The sequence below is a fragment of the Pseudozyma flocculosa genome, assembly GCF_000417875.1.
Source record: "Pseudozyma flocculosa PF-1 unplaced genomic scaffold scaffold00004, whole genome shotgun sequence".
In the NCBI taxonomy this organism is placed as follows: domain Eukaryota; kingdom Fungi; phylum Basidiomycota; class Ustilaginomycetes; order Ustilaginales; family Ustilaginaceae; genus Pseudozyma; species Pseudozyma flocculosa.
Window position 1 is genome coordinate 773,133 of NW_006920872.1, and position 17,879 is coordinate 791,011.

Genomic DNA, 17,879 nt, shown 5'->3' on the forward strand with positions numbered 1-17,879 from the left:
CGAGAGCGGGCTGGGCATGGACGCCAATTACCTCGGTGTGGCCAGTCACGTCACGCCGCACCTCGACGTCAACCACACGGGCCTGAGCGCCTACTCTGACGGCGGCGATCCGTTTTCGGGCGGGGGCGCCGGCATGCTCTCGCCGCAGGGGACGGGTCTGAGCACGGGCCAGTTCCACCACCATACCGACGACGACGCCGACGACCACGACGATGAGGCAGCGCTGACGGGTGGCGGGCGGCGGAGGGGCGACACGGTGGGCAGCAACAGCGGCGGCGGATGGACGCGCAGCCTGCCGTTTGCCAACGGCAACCGCGAGTACCGCAACTTTGCGGGCGATGCTGACGAGGCGGGGCGCAGGGCGACGGGCAATGGCTCGTCGTCGTTTCCCATGGCGTCGTCGTCGGCGTCGTCGAGTGGCACCGGCGTCAGCACCGGCGCGGGCAGCAGCAGTCGGCCACCTCCGCCGCCGGTCCCGTCGAGTTCGGCATTCCTGAGCAAGGTCAAGGGCAAGCCCAAGCCGCCGCCTGTGCCGCCACCGCTGCCGACGCGGTCACTGAGCGGCCTGCCCTGAGAGGACGGTGGCTGCGGGAGGGCAGGGCTCTGCGCGGTCGCTTGTGGCGGCGGCGAGGATGGGGGAAGGGGCGGAGGCTCGCACAGCAGGTAGAGGGGCGTTCTTGACGCGCTGTTTGCCACTTTTCACTGCATCTCCATGTTGCTCTGTGCAAGGGACCATCAATCTTGCATCCTCGATAGCGCTGAACCTCAGGGATGCAAAGGTGACGGAGAGAGCGAGATACAGTGCACGGCGTGACCTCAAGACAGCAGTTGGAAGTGGCTCCTGCTTCCGCAGTCTGCCAAGCAATGCGCGTTTCGAGGTCATGTCAATGTTGACCTGGCAGGCCTATCCCCTTCATCTCCTCAAGGCTGACCTATTGGGGACAGCACAGGGCGACGAATGCTGGAGTGGCATGGCTGCAGAGCGGCCCTGATGAGGTGGAGCCAGGTCAGGGCGCCGGTGCGGTCTGCCAGGGTCTCGGATGAACGCGTCGCGTAGACGAAGTTGGGGCGGGCTTTGGCGGGCTGGCGGCAGCTCCACTGCGCCCTGACGCCCGACCAACGCCACTCTACCTTTCCACGGCGACGTCCTCAAACGCTGCGACAGACTTCCATCGCCGACCTCACCACCACTACTACCCGCCCTGATTCTCATTGCCGCCGTCTGCGCCAGCTTCTACGTCGGCCCACACGGCTTGCTTTCGGCAGATGCCAGCGTCGAAGCACCCCGCTACCTGGCAGCCCACACCGACCCGCCGCCTCCGCCACGACGCATCCTCTCATGGACCCGGCGACGCACGCCCGCAAACATGAAGCCAGCACGTCCAATACCGCCCGTATGCGTGGCCTCAGGCGTGGCAGGAGCCAGGAGTCCCTCTCCCCATCGGCAGCTCGCGCGCACGCGTTTCGCCCTACGGCAGCGGCATCGCAGCGGCCAAGGTCAGCACCGTCTTCTCCACGAACCATCGACGTTCCCCGCTTCCCGGCAGCCTACAGCTCGACCGAGCGCAACCAGACACTGGCTGCTGTCTCTGCCCATCCGACATGGGCAGCGGCGATCCCCGACGCAGCCACCTTCATCCCCGAGCGAGTCGATCAGTTCCGTCCACCGGCGGGTCCAGATTCCCACGACGAGAATGGCGCACCGAGCCCGGGACAGGAGCGCACGAGGACCACGCCGGCCAAGGGAAGCCAAAAGGATGGCATCGACGTCGTCTGCATGTCGCCAGAAGGCGCACTGCCGCATCCTGTCACATCCTTGCCAACGCAGGCGCCTCTGCCAGCCCAGCACGATGTCGACGACGTTGCCACCGACGTCCCCCCGGCCTCACCGATGGCCCCTTTGCTGCTAGCAGTCGAGGCGGTCGACGAGACTCGGCCGACGCCACCCCCAGCATCGCCGATGCCCGCCACACCACCACTTCCGCCGATGCTGCAGTCAGAGGGTGCGGACTGCGATCCCGGGACGCCATCTCTTCCATTAGCCCTCGCAGACGCGCCGCAACACCCATCGGAGCCATCTCCTCGTCGCACGTCCTCAAGGGCTGCGGGATCGCCGCATCCTTCGCCCTGCCTATCCCCACTGCGTCTCGAATCGCTCCAACCAGACTCCGTCGGAGGCGAGGACGCCGAGTCGTTCCTCACCCTACCTCTGCCGTTTCCGTCGCCAGAGGGCTGCTCTCTCCCCCGTCGTGAAGTCGACTCCGATGCGATGTCGCCACTTCGACAGGCATCACCGCTCTCGCTGCAGCAACCGACGACACGCCAGCTTGACCCTCTCCCCGGCCAGAGCCCCGCGCCGCTGTCATGCGCTGGTCCGACCGCTCCGCTGCTGCCGCTGTTCGTCGATTCTGACTCGGACCTCTCCTCGGCGCAGGACGAAGCAGAGGCTGAGGCATCACAGGTGGTCCTGCCCCACCAATTTTCCCGCGAGCGCTCTGCGCCAGGCTCTGGGTCGGAACCGCCCCGGCCCGTTTTGAGGACTTTAGCGTCACCCGAACTCGCTGTTGAGGGTCCTGCTGCTGGTGCTGCGCCGCGGAGCTTCTCCGGCAACTTCGCTGCCGTATCCCAAGTTCTGCTGGGGACGCCGTCCGGCCCCAGTCGCGAGGTGCGGACACCGACACCGCCCGCTCCGCCAGCTGTGGAGCTCGAGCATTCGGCCCGACCTGCACCTATCTCCTCCTCTGCTTCCTCGACCACTGCGCAGAGGCCTGCCTCGGCAGATGACGAGGCTGTGGCCAGGGCGGCTGCCATGCTCCCGCCCTCACCACCGAGGCGCAACCTGCGCGCACGGAAGGCGCAGCAGCTCAATCCGTACACGCTCGAGGCCATACGGTATCAGCGCACGCTCGTCCGGAACAACTGGGAGGACGCGGTGGTCAGCCAGCGAGAGTGGGCCAGGCAGGAAAAGAAGAGGCTCAGCGAAGAAGCAGCTCGCGCGGCGGCCGAGGCAGGCGAGAGTCAGAGCCAGTGGCTCGAGCCGGACCCGGAAGACGAGGCGCAAGAGGAGAGCTGGGCCAGAGAAGAGGAGAGGGAGAAGAAGAGGCGAGCGCAGTCAGCTACGGGCCGGCGGCGAGATTCTCCAAGGGCGGGTGATCGAGGCCAAGTCGCCGAGGCTGCGTCAAGAGGAGATGCGCAAACCGGAGCGGCACCATCAACTTCAAGGTCGAAGATCGCGGGCCCAACAACATCAGCTGAAAGGGCAAAGGCAACATGGGGGCCCTCGACGCGCCTCCGGCTGTCGTCAGACTCTGAGACGGAGGCAGAGGAGACCATCGCGCCACCTGCGAGGTCGTCCGGCTCCAAGGACGGGCCTCCCCGTGCCGGCAAGGCTGCCGCGCCGGCTACAAGAACGTATGCCGGGCGTGGTGCAGGCAAGGCGAAGGTTGGGCCGACTATCGCTCCAGTCGCAGACACTCCGCAGCAGGCACGGGCTCGATCGCGCAGCGGCTCTTCGTCCGGCTCTTCGTCACCCGTCCTGGCCCCGCGCAAGCACCGACGGCTACGCTCGCTATCCAAGCCCATTGACCTCGTCAGCTCCGACACCGACCCCGGCCCGCCTGGAGTCGACTCCACGCAAGCCCCTCCATCAGCAGCGACCCCGGCAGAAGAGCGCGTGCCCGGCTCGGGCTCAGTCGCAGCTGTCCACTACCTGGACTCTTCGGCCGACGAGGACATGCCGGCGGGGCCGACGGCCAGCAGCAAGGCACGAAGCAGGCGAGGCCGGCGTCGTGCGAACGAAGGGGTCGCTTCCGACAGCGACAGCACCGACTACGAGCGCCGGTTCCGTCAGCTCAAGAAGATGATGCCCGCTGGCATGGCGCGGAAGCACATCGAGGACCTCCGTGCCATGCGGCACGGCAAGGCTTACCACTCGGATGGTCACATTTCCTCGACGCCGACGGCGAGCGAGCAGAGCCAAGAAGAGGATGGCGACGCCACTGTCCCAGCGGCCCGATCCACACCGTCGACGAGCCCGCTCGACGCCGCAGAGCTCCGCCCAGGCCAGGCGAGAAAGAGGATGCGGCATCATTCTCCGGGAGAGGGCGACCGCGACAGACGGTTCGAGCTCTTCCCTGCCGACTCGGAGTCTGAAAGTGGACAGGCCTCCGCTTCGTCCCAGGACGGGTCGGCTTGTAGCGACTCAGACTCAGAGGTCGAGATGCTACGGCTATGGGCGGATCGGCGCCGCCCAAAGCAAGCTCGAGAGGCCGATGCCATCGATCGCATGCTCAGTCGCACCGACGGTGGGGGCAAGCGCCAGAAGAAGGCACGGCGCGGCGTAACTCAGGCGCGCCGGTCGCCGAAACAGCATCGCCTCGATGCTTTCGTCTCTGGGAACCTCGAGGCGGCGGGACCGGGAGACGTGCTCGCCCCTGGCAGTCACGGGGGACAACGACCGACCTCTGACGCCAAAGCTGTTTCCACATCCGGGCTCAAGAGGAAGCGCCGGAAGGCCGATCCTAGGGTAGGCAGGACCCGCAGCACGCATCGCGGTCCGGCCGCCAGGCCTGCCAACCCTGCCGTCGTCAAGCCCAGGACCAGACCGCGGCTGGACCTTGTCAACGACGATGTGCTGTTCGACTTCCAGGTTTCGCCTGGATTGGATGACGACTCGGAAGACGGGTTCTTTTCGATGCTGGGACCCTCGCCTGCAGCTGCACGCTCATCTCCCCAGCGCGCCCCCGCGATTCAAAGGGACGAAGGCGCGGCTGATGGAGCGGTGGCGCCGCAGCAGAGGAGGGCGCGCGAAGTCGGCATATCGCCGGAGGGCAAGGCCCCTCAGCGAACGGCCTTGGAGAGCCCGCACGTTGCTCGTGGTCGCGTCTCCAATAATGCCCTCGCACACAGCCCATCGCCGCTCCGCCACCTCGACGATCCGTCTCAGTCACCGGTGCCGGTGCCGCGACCAGGATACTTGCAAGCGCGGGTGATGCCGCAGACCAAGTCACCTGGATCGGATGCGCGATCGGCAGGGGCGAACGGCGCGTCCTCTCCGAGCTCACGGCCCGCGGCGGCGGCCGACAAGCTGGACGCACAGAGGATCGAGGCAGATGCGTGGGACGACCACGAGGGGCTTCGGCTCGACTTTGGCATACGGCCCCCGCCTGTAGGGCTGAGCTTCGCCGACGAGACCTTCCTCGGCCGTGGGCGGCTTCACGAGCTGCTGCATCTGCCAGAGTATCTCGATGCGGCCGAGAGCGCTTTGCCGCCGAACTGGACCCGCCTCGGTGTACGGATCGGCGGCATCGAGCTCACGGCCATGATGTCGGCAGAGGAGGTGCTTGCTTCGCTGCCCGCGCTGTTCGAAGCGCTGAGCGAAGAGGGTGAGCTCGCTCGACGCGAGGGAGGAGACGCACCAGACGAGCCCTCGGGCGACGCGGCGCGGCGCAGGGGCGGATTAGAAGAGGCCTCGCGCTTCATCTGCCTCAAGCTGACGGCCGAAGCGCTCCAGCCCGAGCTCGGGCCGCAGGTCTTCCGCTTCTATCGGGCCATCATCCACCAGGTCGATCTGCTCCTCCAGCGTCTTCGCAAGAGGGCAGATGCACCGCTTGAGCCGCTGCTCCGCTTGCTCTGGTTCCGCGTGGAGCTGTGCTGGAGGATGCTCGCAGCATGCGGCCAGGATCAAGCCGCGCTGGCCCTCGACGGCCACGAGGTCCCTACCTTTCAGGAATTGGCCAACAGCAGCAAGCTGCTCATGCTCCTGCTCCTTCGGCACGGCCTCAACAGGACCATGCGCGCGGTTAAGACCATTGCGGATGCTCTGGTGAGCGACCCGGGCGTGGACGACGGCGGCGCTCCTCGGCCGGCCGCGGTGACGAAGCTGGCCGACACGTCTGCCGAGATGTGGGTCTGCCTCATCCACCTGCTGGATCGGGCCGGCAAGGAGGACATGGGTGGCGTGCCGCTCTCCTTTTGGTCGGTCTTCGAGGCGGCCCTGACGCAGTGGCAAGGCCTCGATCCCCGCAGGAGCTCGATCATCGCGGCCGAGAGCACGTGGTACTGCATCTTCGGCATCAGCGCCCTGTCGCACGTCTCGCCATCGACGGGCACCGCGCACTCGATCGGCCATCTCGGCGAGCACTGGCCGGTGGTCGCCAGAGCGTTGGCGGCGGTGCGGCTCCGCTTCGACGCCGCCGTCGAGTCTTCGATGTCGCTCTCGGCGCTCAACAAGCGGGACAGGTACGTGCGGGTGGTTCTGCACCGCTGCCTGGACCTCAGCGCGGCGTGGGGCTGGAAGATGGAGGGCGCCGACCTCGCCCTCTCCCGGCTCTTCGACATCTTCGACAGCCACCGGCTGACCGACCTGCCGAGCGAGAGTGACCACGACTTTCCGCGCTTCCTCCGGGATTTCGACGAGCTCGCGCTGTACCAACCGGCGGAGCGCGACGACTCGTGCTTCCACGTCTTTGTCAAGCTCGTCGCTCGGGCCAGCCGGGATCTGCGCGCTTCGGCCAGGGACCAGAGGGACGGGGACCGCAAGGTGTCGCGCCTCTTTTCGCGCATCTCGCCTGTGCGCACCATGGCCTTCACGCGCGACGACGTGCCAACGTCGGGCCAGCGGTCGATGCTGTTCAACCACTACGCCGTCGTGATGCTCTTCCTCTTCGTCGCGCCGAGCCAGGCGGCGCAGCGGCTCCGTCAGATCAAGAGCTTCCTTCCGTTCCGGCAGGCCGATTTCGCGTCGCAGGTGGCCTGCGTGCGCGCCATGATGTACGCTGCCGCCATCTTCCGTCACCATCGCCTCGACGTCTCGCCCATCTCGGCGTGGTTTGGCGAGGTGGCGACTCTGATGATGAAGGAGTACGAGGCGCTCGAGAAGACGACGGGCACGCAGAGCCGGCGGCCACCCGGCGCTGCGCCGCTGGCGCCCATGTTCCAAGAGGCCCGTGCCAGGCAGGTGGCGGTCCGGCGCCAGAGCGAGGTGGCGCGGCTGATTGTGGCCGTCCTGCGGTCGCTGCAGCACGTCATCGAGCACCCGACACTGTCGAGGCACGACGATGTCGAGCTGGCGCAGCCCGTCTACCCAGACCTTAAGCTGCTGCACACCTGTGAGTGTCTAGGTGCGCCGCGCGGCGCCTCGTCGCCGACCGTCCGACCCGAGATCGTCCCAGATGTGCTGGCTGACCCTTCGCACAACTTGCTCCACCCCGCCGCCTTTCAGCCTGGACAAAGGACATCCTCGAGGCCCAGCTCGCCATCGATCCCGTCATCGGCCACGAGGCGCTAAAGTGCATCCAGTCGTTTCTGCTGCAGCGGAACCGGGCGGTTGCCAGCCGGGCCAGCACGGGCAAGCACGCCCCGGCCACCTCAAACGAGAGCCAGGACAGCTTTGCCGACCTCTTTGACGACGCCGGATTCGACTTTGACGATCCGACCCTGGACAACCTGCTGGGCGCGCAGCCGGCCGGCGATGGTCCAACGGTCGAAGCGGCGGCCCCACCGCCATCGCCATCGACGTCGATCAAGGCCATGGACAGGGAGTTCGCCGACTACGCGATCGACGTCATCTCGCCGGCCCTCTTCCGCCTGGTATCGAACATCTACCATCCAGACCGTCGCGCCGAGGGCCTTGTCATCTCGCTCGGAGTCACGGAACGCCTGACGGCCGTGGCCGAGGGAGGCAGGAGCGACCGGCGCAATCGCCTCGACCGGATCGTCAAGGACGCCGAGCGGCGCCGGTACCTCGAGGCCGTCGTCGACTGCTGGGCCGGGTGCGCACACGTGCTGATTCAGAATGGGCTTCGGAGCTGGACGAGCTATCTGACGTACGGCAACGAGTCGTGGAAGCGCATCGACGATCCGGTCGGCAAGCGCGACGTGGGGCTGCGCTTCCTGCTCAACGTGCTGGTCCTGGACCCGGCCGCGTTTGGCGAGCACGAGGCCGAGTTCATGGCCATGTGGTGTCACTCGGCCGTGGCGAGGGTGCTGAGCGTCCAGCACAATTTCACCGTCGCGCTCTGCAAGGTGGCCTCGGGTAGCGTCCTGTGCCGGGGCTGGAAGGACAAGCTGCTCGACGGCTCTGCATCGTCAGCTGCGGCATCGGTCCACCCGACCAGTCTGAGCGACGACGCCGACGCAGGTGAGCCGGCGCTCAGGCTGCAAGACTTCCAGGCGATCCGGGCCGATCTGGTCGCGACGACGCTGGCCAATATTTCGGCCGACGCCGAGCGCACCGACGCCGAAGCGGCGAGGCGGCGTCCGATGCTGTTCGCGTGCCTCTCTGCGCTGCTATCGGCGCTGCGCCTCTACCTCGAGGACACGCCGGGAGAGGCAAAGGAGAGGCAGGCCTACCTCGACTTCTGCCGCGGCGTGGTGCGCGAGGTGCAGGCGCGCATCGGCGGCACGTTGCTGCGGGGCGTGGGGAGCGAGGTGAGTCTAACGGTGGCCGCGCTGGAGCGGCAGCAAAGCGCCACGGTCCCGATCGTGCCGCAGTAGGGCGGCGGCAATCGCGGCGACCGAGTAGAGGGGCGGGGCGGTCAGGCAAGCAGTCGAGGTGGATTGGGCGCAGAACGTAGTGTTGCGGACGGGCGATGTACAAATACACGGTTTGGCTAGACAGGCAGATAGAGGCCCTAACGAGCGATTGCCTCTCCCAGGTCGTCGTCGTCGTCGTCACCACCTGGGTCTATTCCGCCGCCCGACGGCGACGACAGGGGCGGAGGAGCGACGGGCTTGGCAAAGAACTTGCGAGCGGCTTTCAAGGCGCGCTTGGGGTCGAACGCCTCCGAGGCCTCGGAAAACGAAAGCGGAGTCGGGGTTTTTCTCTTCCGCGTCCGTTCTCTGGCGGTCGTGGGTACAGCGGCGCTGCGTCGACGTCGTGGAGCCAGAGGATCCGGGATCGTGTCCGGCAGGCTGCCCAGTTGGTTCGGGCAACGTGGCGTCGTCGTCTTGCCGGCCGACGACGCCGCAGCGAGGCGTGCCTTTCGCAGCTGGTCACGACGGTGCTTGGAGGGTCGTTGGCGCGGCTTTGCTTGGTCAGTCGCAGGCCGGGGAGGTTTCGCCGTGTCGTCGGCGGACGGCATGGGCAGCGACACGGAGCCGGAAGCAAGCTTGCGCCGCTTGCTGCTCCTCTCGCCGCCGTCAGACGACACTCCATCACCACCGGCGCTGCCACCACCGCGGCTGCCGGCTGCTTGGCCTGCTGCTCTGTCGACGAGCACGCCTCGCAGCACCGAGTACAGCGTCTCGACGCCGTTCTTTGCCCTTGCATCCGAGATCTGCGCGGCGTCCTTGATCGCGGCGCCGAGGACGGTGTCGGTGGCCATCCGTTCGACGCTGGCGGCGAGGGTGAGGAGGATGGTGACCTGCGGCGCAAATGTCGGGGCGGGCGGGGTGCGCAGGTGAACCGCGGCGACGCGGTATGCGGTCCTAGCCCTTTTGCGCGTCTCGTGGAGGAGGAGGGCGAGGTTGTGCGACGCCCTCGCCGCCTCGAGGAACGCGTCGGGACGAGGGGATGTCGGGCCGTCTCGATCGAGGTGTGTAGCCGGCGTCGAGAAGTGGGGTACCGTCCTGATCTGGCCCTTGGCTGCATTGGCGGGAGGGGCGGCATCGAAGAGGGAGCACAGGGCGGCGATGACGGCGTCGGCGGTGCGGTGCAGTGCGCCCTCGTTTGTCCCGAGGGAAGAGAGGGAGCCGACGAGGTAGACGAGGCAGCGGCGCAGCGCGTGGATGTGCTTCCACCACGTGGCGGTGCGGAACTGGGATCGACCCTTGTACCAGAGCCTGTCGAGCAGGCGGTGTTCTTCGAGCAGCCGGGCGTGGTTTGCCAGCAGGGCGCGGAGGAGCAGGCGGAGCGACTTGGGAAGGGAGGCGTGGTGCGCTTCCGGTCGAGCTGGGCGGGTCGTCGTCGTTGTCGTCGTTGAGGACGAAGAGGGCGGTGCGGGTGGTGGTGCGGGCGATGCCGCCGTGGACGACGAGCGAGGCTGGCGATGGCCCGACGCCGAAACCGCCTGCGCCGCTGTCGCTGTCTTGAGGCGTTTGCGCTGCGGCGGCATGGCGGCGGGATGTGAGCTTGGGGTGATGGTTGCGAGCAGACGAGGGTGGGCCAAGGAAGCAGGCAGGCGACGGTGCGAGGGCGGAGGCTGAGGCTGCTGAGCCAAGCCGAGTTCCGAGAGCGACGCAAAGACTGGAAGAAGTCGGGCCATCGGCGCGCAGCAGAAAAACGCCAAAGGGCCGCCAAATCGGCCTCTCTCGCTGCTCCCTACCTCTCCCACCTCCTTCCACCACCTCGTCCACTGTCTCGATCTTTGCTCGCTCGCTGCTGCTTGCTCACCTGCTTGCTCTGCCTGCCCGCCCGCTTGTCCGCCTGTCCGACATGATTGCAACAACATCCCGCCTCGTGGCGCGCGCGTCCAGGCCCATCCTTGCACCACCCTCGGCCACTCTCGCCAACCTTCGAGCCCCCTGCCTGCCACCCGTCGCACCGCGCTCCTCGACCCGGGCCCGCACTTCGGCCTTCAGCACCAGCACAGCCGCCTACCGCTCCTCGACATTCGCTCGCTCACCGCTGACGAGCCCATCCCCATCCCGCCTCCTCTCCGGCCCAGCACCATGGCACCTCCACCGCGCGTGCATCGGCGGCGCATCGGCCGCCGCCGCACCATCAGCACTGCCTGCATCAGCACGCCACCTCTCCCTCTTCTCCAGCAACAAGTCTGGCGGCGACGTCGACTCGGCAGCGCAAAAGGCCACTGAGCTCAAGGACACGCTCGAGCACAAGGCCGACGCTGCCATCGACCACGTCAAGGAGGGCGCATCCCACGCATCCCAACAGCTCCACCAGGCGGCCACCCCGCAGCCCGCCGCCGACTCGTTTGTCTCGGCCGCACACAACACCGTCCCGGAACCGGCGGCCGCCGTCGATGTCGGCGCCAGCAGCAGCAGCGACACCACCACGGGTGCGCTGTCGGACCTCGCCACCTCGCTCGACCCCACCAGCGCCGCCACCGTCTCCGAGACGCTCGCCTCGACCGGCTTCGCGGGCATCCAGGCGGGCGAGCTCTCGTCGCTCGGCCTCGCCCACTGGGTCTCGCCCGTCGGCTGGGTGACGCAGCTGCTCGACTTTGTCGGCACCCACACCGGCCTGCCCTGGTGGGGCACCATTGTCGTCACCACCGTGGCGCTCCGCCTCGTGCTGGCGCCCATCAACATTGCCGGCCAGAAGAACGCCATCCGCCTCGGCAACATTTCGCCGCGCATGAAGACCCTCATGGACGACGTCAAGCACCACAAGGCCTCGGGCGACCAGCGCGCCATGCAGGAGGCCATCGCCGAGGTGCAGCGCCTGATGCGCGACAACAACGCCAACCCGCTCAAGAGCTTCACCCCCATCCTCTTCCAGTTTCCCCTCATGTTTTCCTTCTTCCTCGCCCTCGAGCGCATCGCAAAGAGTGGCGCCAGCGGCTTCGACATCGGCGGGCCCTTCTGGACCGTCGACCTCTCCAGCCCGGACCCCACCTACCTCCTCCCGCTCGTCAGCACCGCCGCCACCCTCGCCGTCGCCGAGCTCGGCTTCAAGCTGGGCACCACGGGCGGCGCCGCCCAGGATCAGGCCCAGTCCAAGATGATCAAGTACGTCTTCCGCGGCTTTATGCCCATCATTGGCTACTTTGCCACCACCTTCCCCTCGGTAAGTCGCGCCGCCTCCACTGCGGTGCGGAGCCGTTATCTCTTTTTCGCGCGTGCGATCTTGGTCCCTGACGCCCCTGCCCTGCCCTTCTCTCTCCTGCACTGAAATCCACCGCTCCCTCGCCTACCCCTCGCATCGACAGGGCGTCCTCGTCTACTGGGCCACGACCAACCTCTGGTCGCTGCTGCAGATGCTTGTCCTGCAGATCCCCGTCGTCCGCCGCGCCGTAAAGTTCCCGGTGCGCATCAAGCACGAGCCCAACCCGTACGCCAAAAAGGAGCCGGGCTTCCTCGAGGGCCTCCGCGCCAGGATGGCCGAGGCCACGCCGCCCTCGGCCGTGCCCAAGTCGGCATCGCAGCCGCGTGCCGCGCCCAAGGGGTCCCGGATGGACGCCATGCGCGAGATCCTCGATCAGGAGCAGAGGTCCAAGCTCGACTATGACCGGTCACCTTCGTCGGTCGGCGCCGCCTCCGAGGATGCCGCTGTCAGCGCGGCAGAGGCGCGGAGGAAGAGGGTGGCAAAGGCTCGGGCGCGGAGGCACCACTGAGCGGCGTTTCACGGACGGTCTACTACAGCGACAAGCGACACGCGACGAGATGCCGTTCTGGACGGTAGACGGTCGGGATGTAGAGGCGCCCCGATGTGGCATGCTTTCAAAGCGGCGTCGGACGGGCTGCTCTTGTGCCGCGAGCATGCACGAGGTATCTTCTACAGGGGACCTCGGCTGTAGAGCCGCCGTGGTCGCGGCATAGTCAGGTCAGGTCAGGTCAGGTCAGGTCAGGTCAGGTCAGGTCAGGTCAGGTCAGGCCTCCGGTTCCTCCTTGGTCTCCTGGTCGTCAGCCCGCCCACCGCCGGCCTCGGAACGGGACGCGGCAGAGGTGCTGCGCTGCCGGCTCGCCCTCGAGCTCCTCGTCTCAACCCCGTCGTTTCCGCCCGCACCGGCACCAGCACCGTCGCCGTCGCCATCGCCGTCGCCATCGCCATCGCCATCGCCACCGCCCTCGCCACCTCCACCGCCACCGCCATCCCTATCGTCGTCGTCGTCTTCATCGTCGTCGTCGTCGTCGTCGTCCGAGGGAATGTCTTCGGTCTCTTCGCCAATGTCGTGCCCGTTGCCCACGACGCCTTTGGGCCGGACGGGTTTCGGCTCCCACAGGTTGGGGTGGAGGAGTCGCTTCCAGTACGGGATCTGAGGGGGACGACGTCAAGACGACACAGGGGGGTGGGGAGGAAAGGGAGAGAGAGAGAGAAAAGAGGGGCGAACGACGACCGTCAGCCCGGCTCGCCCACCAGAACAGAAAAGCAGAAGACATGGCCCGTCCAGACATTTCGACCCGACTCGACTCACCCTTTCCCTGTCGCGCCTCATCCGGATCAGCTCGTTGCGGCTCTTGTCCTTGAGCTGGACGTTGTTCCACCGCGCCAGGGTACGGCTCCGCGTGCCGTTGACGCCGTGGAGCTGGAGCACCTTGGCATAGACGCGGAAGCGCGGCTTGTGGCGCTTGTACCTGGCGATCTGGTACAGCGCCTCGAGCAGGCACCGCGTCTCGGCGTCGGTCCACTGCTGCCGGCCCGTCATGTTGCCGCCGGTGATGTAGAGGTTGGCGCGCTTGTAGGGCTCGACGCGCAGCTGCGGCTGCTGCGAGGGCCGCGGCGTCGTCCGCTGCGACCGCGCCGCCGCTGCCGCGGCTGCCGATCGTGGTGCGGGCGATTGGAGCTCGTCGACCTCTTCGCCGTCGCTCGGCGCTGGAGTCGACCGGGGCTCGGCCTCCTGATCGACGTCGTGGTCGGATCGCAGACCGAGAGCCGAGCCGAGCCGCTCCGGTCGATACGGGCCGATGCGCCTCCGCTTCTTGGGCGTCTGGCCCGACCGGAGGACGTTGGCGACCCTCGCGGCGTCGCGCGACCCTTCCACCTCATTGGCCGGCGCCACCTGCAGGGCTGGCAGGCCGCTCGACTTGGGCAGGCGGAACGCCTCGGTGCCCGGCCTCGGTCGGCGTCGGGCGATGGCGGCGTCTCGGGCCGCTCGCTGCGCCAAAATGTCCGGATCGTCGTCGCCCGCAAAGTCGAGCTCCTGGTCGCGAGAGGCGTCGCCCGTGTCAAACACGAGATCCGCCATGCCGTCACCCGCAAAGGCCGGAGGCTCCCTGACGGGGTCGAGCCTCGAGCTCGAAGCCGCCGCCGCCGCCGCCGCCATGATGCCGTCGTCGGCCGCGTACTGGTCCTGCGCCCGTGCCCGTGACCTGACACGAGCGTTGCGGCCTCGGCCCGTGTCTTCGACCCCGTTCTCGTCGTCGTCGACCTGCGATCTCTCTTCTTGCACGGTCGACGGCCGCGGTTTAGTCTTGCCCTCGATGCCGGCGTCCGACTCCGCAGCGGATGCCGCCTCTGACCGTGTCTGCGATCTTGTTCGCCTTGAGCGAGTCCCGGCAGCCGGCGCCACCGTCGCCGCTGTGGACGTGACAGCGCCAGCCACCGAAGCCGAAGCCGGGTCCGTACCCTGGCGGGTGCGCCTCGAGCTTCGCCTGGGCGCAGCGTCGTCCGCCTTCCTCGGACGCAGCTTCCTCGTCGTGGACGGCGCTCTCTCCTCGACGATGGCGTCGACGGTGGCTTGCCTCCTGGTCCTCGATCTCGTCTGCTTGTTGCCTTCCACCGCTGAGGGTGCTTCCGAACCGGCTGGCTTATTTTCCACCCCGGAGGGTGCTCTTTTGGGGGCGGTCGGCTTATTTTCCACCCCGGAGGGTGCATCGGAAACGGCGCCGCTGGGCGGCTGCTGGGCACGCTGCTTGCCCTTGTCTCTCTTCCTTCTCTTGTTGGTGGTCTTGGCCTTTTCGAGGAAGACGTCCTCCTCGTCTTCTCCCTGCGAATCGAAGCGGGACTCGCGCACCGCGAGCGCGGATCCGTCGAGCATCCTGCCTCTGCGCGCGTCGGTCGCTTTGCGGACGAGCCGGTTCTGGCTGTCGAAGCCGAGCCGGCCGGCCTTTTCCTTGGCGGGCGAGTCGATGACGTCGTCCCTCGTCGTGGTGGCCTCGTCGAGCCGGATGGTGTTCTTTCCTGGGCCCTCGCTCCTTTCCTCGTGGGCGGTGCGCCGACTGGTGCGCGTCGACGCCGCCTGGACCGTCCGTCGATTGGGTGTCGTGGGCGTCGCGAGCCCGTCGCGAACGCGACCTCCAGAGGCGTCTCGCGAGTTGAGCTGCCCGCGAAAGAGGGCCGAGGCGGGCGGTGGGCTAGAGGGGACGGCAAGGTCGACGCTGCTGCTTCGTTCGTCGTCGAAGAGCCGTTGCATGTCTGACCCGGGCTCGATCGGCTCGATTGAAGGAGGAACGTTGGCCGCAAAAGGCACCGGGAAAGCGGACCGCTCGTCCTCCAGCAGCAGCTCGGCAATCGCAGCGGCCTTTTGAGACTCGGTGAGGGACTCGACGAACGCGGCACCGGCATCTTGTGGGGGCGCGGCCTGCTCTGACGGGTTGCCGCGGGACGTTTCCGCCTCTTCAATCATCTCCTGCATCCAGTGCGGAAACTGAGAGTTGAAAGCCGCGTCGATCTCACGGGTCGGATTTGCGGCGGCGGGGACGGCGGCACGAGCTCTCGGGGTGGACTGGGCCGGTCCCTCGCTGGACCCGGATACCTGGCCGTCGGTGCTTGCGGCGTCGCTGTCGTCGGTCGCAGCGCCAGCTTTGGCAGCACCGTCGTCGACGTCCGAGGATCCGCGCGTGGATTCGCGCTCGAGCCGACTCATGATCTGGGCCAGGCTGGTCGAGTGCATGCCCGCGTCGACCTCGCGCACGACGTCGCGGATGTAGCTGGTGAGGTCCGACACCATGCCGAGGAAGGGCCACCGGCGAGCCATGGCAACGTGGTCGTACAGCAGGTCCTGCAGGTCAATCTGGCGGATGTTGGCAAAGGTCTCGTAGCGCATGACGGCGCGGTCGATGTCGGCGCTGCTCATGTTCCTCTGTGCCATGACGCGTTGCAGCGAGTGGCGGACAATGTCGCCGCTCGAGAGCTCGTTGAGGCTGTTGTCGGTGACGGCCTTGGCCTCGGCCTCGTCGAGCGTGCCCGCCCGCACACGCTCGACGTTACGCTGGAGGCGGTGGATGAAGACCTGCGTGCTCATGTCGAGCAGCAGCATCAGCACCTCGTCCGTTAGCGGCCATTCCGGAGGCACGAGCCAGCGCAAAAAGATGCGCCGAGCGTCGTTGAGCTCGCTGATGTTGCGGAGCGGCGCGCGTGCGAGCACCTCGGGGGTGATGCGGCCGTCTTCGAGCTCGCCGTAAGCCTCGAGGTTGTCGGGCAGCTGGTGGACGTAGTGGACAAACGTGGCGCAGTTGGCCATGTTCATGGCCTCGCGGAAGCCCTCGGGCTGCCGATCGGCGTCGATCTGGAGCGATCGGACGACCTCGTTGACGTCGATAAAGTGGTGGTTGTACTGGCCCTCGGCCAGCAGCTGGTTGATCTTGTAGGTCTCGAACGGAGTCCAGTTGCGCATCATCTCGCTGAGCGAGTCGTCCTTCCAGCCCTGCTGCTGGAGGTCCATGTAGAAGCTGAGCACGCCCTTGGCGTTGATGACGAGGACGGCACAGCGCTCCTCGAGCGTGGGCACATCGAGCCGACCGTCGACGCCCGAGAGCGAAGGGCGGAGCCTCTGCCGGGGATTGCTCATCGTCATGTTCGCGCTCGACGTGTTGAGCTCGTCTGATTCGTCGACACGGATGCCGCGGAACGAGACCTGGGGGCGAGCCTGCTGGGGCCTTTGCAGTTGCTCGTTGGCCGTCGTGAAGCTGGCAGCGCCTCGAGACCCGCTGGCCGTTGCTGCGGAGGCGACTTCGGCGCTGGCCATGCTGCGACGGCGAAAGGATGGGACAGTGCCCGCGGATGAAGGCGCTTGAGGCGTCGGCCTGCCAGCCAAGGCCGACGAAGGCAGCGAGTTGCGAGACGGCATCTGGCCCGACTGCCTCGCCCGGAAGCGGGCCAGCGGGTCTGGTCTGGCGCTGCCTTGTGGATCAGCTCGGATGCGGCTGACGCGCGGCGTGAGCTGGTCAAGCACTTCGAGCTCGTCGTCCTCGGACGATGAGCTGAGATCGAAGCGTGCTGGCCCCGCTGCGCTCTGCCTCTGTCGCGGAAGCGTGAGGTGGTCGGAACGTCGGCGGGCGAAAGCGAGGCGCCTCTGCTCGTCGGCCTCCGAGTCGCCATCTTCGTCGGTATCCTCGGGGCGGGAAAGCCTCCGGCCAGGAGCGCTCCGCCTCGCGGCCGACTGCCGCTGGTTGCGGGGAACGGCCGAACTCCTGGGCGTGCCCTGCTGCTCTTGGCGGGTATCGATGGGTATCTCGGAGTCGCGTGGAACCGGTGCCTCTCTGCTTCTGATGGCAGACGGCGGTGCGGAGAAGACATTGGCTGCAGAGCCGGACGAAGGTGCTCGACGCGGAGTGTAGGAAGTCGGCCCCTGTTGCTGTCGCCTCGTGAAGGACCGGTCTAGGCCGACGGCGATGCCAGGGGGCCCCGGCCGCTGAGCCTGGTATCTAGGAAGCCTGGTCGAGGCCTCTGGACGGCCTACGGCTGACATCGGTGCGACAGACCGATAGGCAGCCAGCGACGGGAACGCGATGACTGGAGGGGAGCTGCTTGGTGGTGGCTCAATGCATGCTGGTCGAGTCAGGGCGCAGTCGTCGGTGCGGAGGCGTCGCGGCGCGCCCTGGCCGTCGAAGTTGGGAAGTGGGCGACGTCAAGGAGGTGGATGTGGTGATGGTGGGCTAGGCTGGGCTAGGCTGGGCCAGGCTAGGCCAGTGAGCAAAGGGGCGGTCGTGTGCGGTGGGGAAAGGAGGGAGCGTGGCGGTCGACGCGCTGTGTCTGCTGTTTGGCCGTGGGTGGCCCCACCACCAACCGGTGGAGGCGCAGGCTCCGCTGTCGAGCCAAATTCAAATCTGGCTTCGACTCGAGGCTGAGCGCGTCGCGTCCGACTTCCGACTTCCGCCTCGCCAGGCCAGGCCAGGCCAGGCCAGGCCAGGCAGGCCGCCTCTCCCCGCTGGCCGGTGGCCCTGGCCCTGCCACCCGCATCTTTGGCTCAGTCTGGTCCCGCTCGCCCCTTGCGATGGCACCACCACCACCACCGCCGCCATTCCCTTCCTCCCTCTTCAACTGCCTTTGACGCACAGGGCAGGCAAGGCGTAGCTCGTGGTCTTAACATTACATC

The 17,879-nt window shown here is 67.3% G+C and overlaps 5 protein-coding genes across 5 annotated transcripts in view; 3 read left to right on the forward strand and 2 right to left on the reverse strand.

Moving 5' to 3' along the window:
- The window catches only part of PFL1_01744 (uncharacterized protein), a gene marked incomplete at both ends in the record, with an annotated part of 2,252 nt that extends 1,678 nt beyond the window's left edge, over window positions 1-574 (forward strand). Inside the window, one exon of the mRNA XM_007879254.1 lies at window positions 46-574. Within this exon, the coding sequence (XP_007877445.1) occupies window positions 46-574 (529 nt within the window). The remainder of the gene's footprint in view (window positions 1-45) is intronic.
- Window positions 575-2,809: 2,235 nt separating this feature from the next.
- Window positions 2,810-8,496, forward strand: PFL1_01745 (uncharacterized protein; the record flags this gene model as incomplete). The annotated part of the gene is made up of 2 exons (XM_007879255.1): window positions 2,810-7,109; window positions 7,223-8,496. 2 exons carry the CDS (start codon window positions 2,810-2,812, stop codon window positions 8,494-8,496), a joined length of 5,574 nt encoding a protein of 1,857 aa, XP_007877446.1.
- Window positions 8,497-8,633: 137 nt separating this feature from the next.
- Window positions 8,634-10,055, reverse strand: PFL1_01746 (uncharacterized protein; the record flags this gene model as incomplete). The annotated part of the gene is made up of 1 exon (XM_007879256.1): window positions 8,634-10,055. The coding sequence occupies one exon, from the start codon at window positions 10,053-10,055 to the stop codon at window positions 8,634-8,636; it is 1,422 nt and encodes a 473-aa protein (XP_007877447.1).
- Window positions 10,056-10,375: 320 nt separating this feature from the next.
- On the forward strand, window positions 10,376-12,236 carry PFL1_01747 (uncharacterized protein; the record flags this gene model as incomplete). Its single annotated transcript, XM_007879257.1, has 2 exons — window positions 10,376-11,689; window positions 11,832-12,236. The coding sequence occupies 2 exons, from the start codon at window positions 10,376-10,378 to the stop codon at window positions 12,234-12,236; spliced, it is 1,719 nt and encodes a 572-aa protein (XP_007877448.1).
- A 255-nt stretch (window positions 12,237-12,491) lies between these two features.
- Window positions 12,492-17,252, reverse strand: PFL1_06850 (uncharacterized protein; the record flags this gene model as incomplete). The annotated part of the gene is made up of 2 exons (XM_007879354.1): window positions 12,492-12,878; window positions 13,038-17,252. 2 exons carry the CDS (start codon window positions 17,250-17,252, stop codon window positions 12,492-12,494), a joined length of 4,602 nt encoding a protein of 1,533 aa, XP_007877545.1.
- Between the last annotated feature and the right edge of the window lie 627 nt (window positions 17,253-17,879).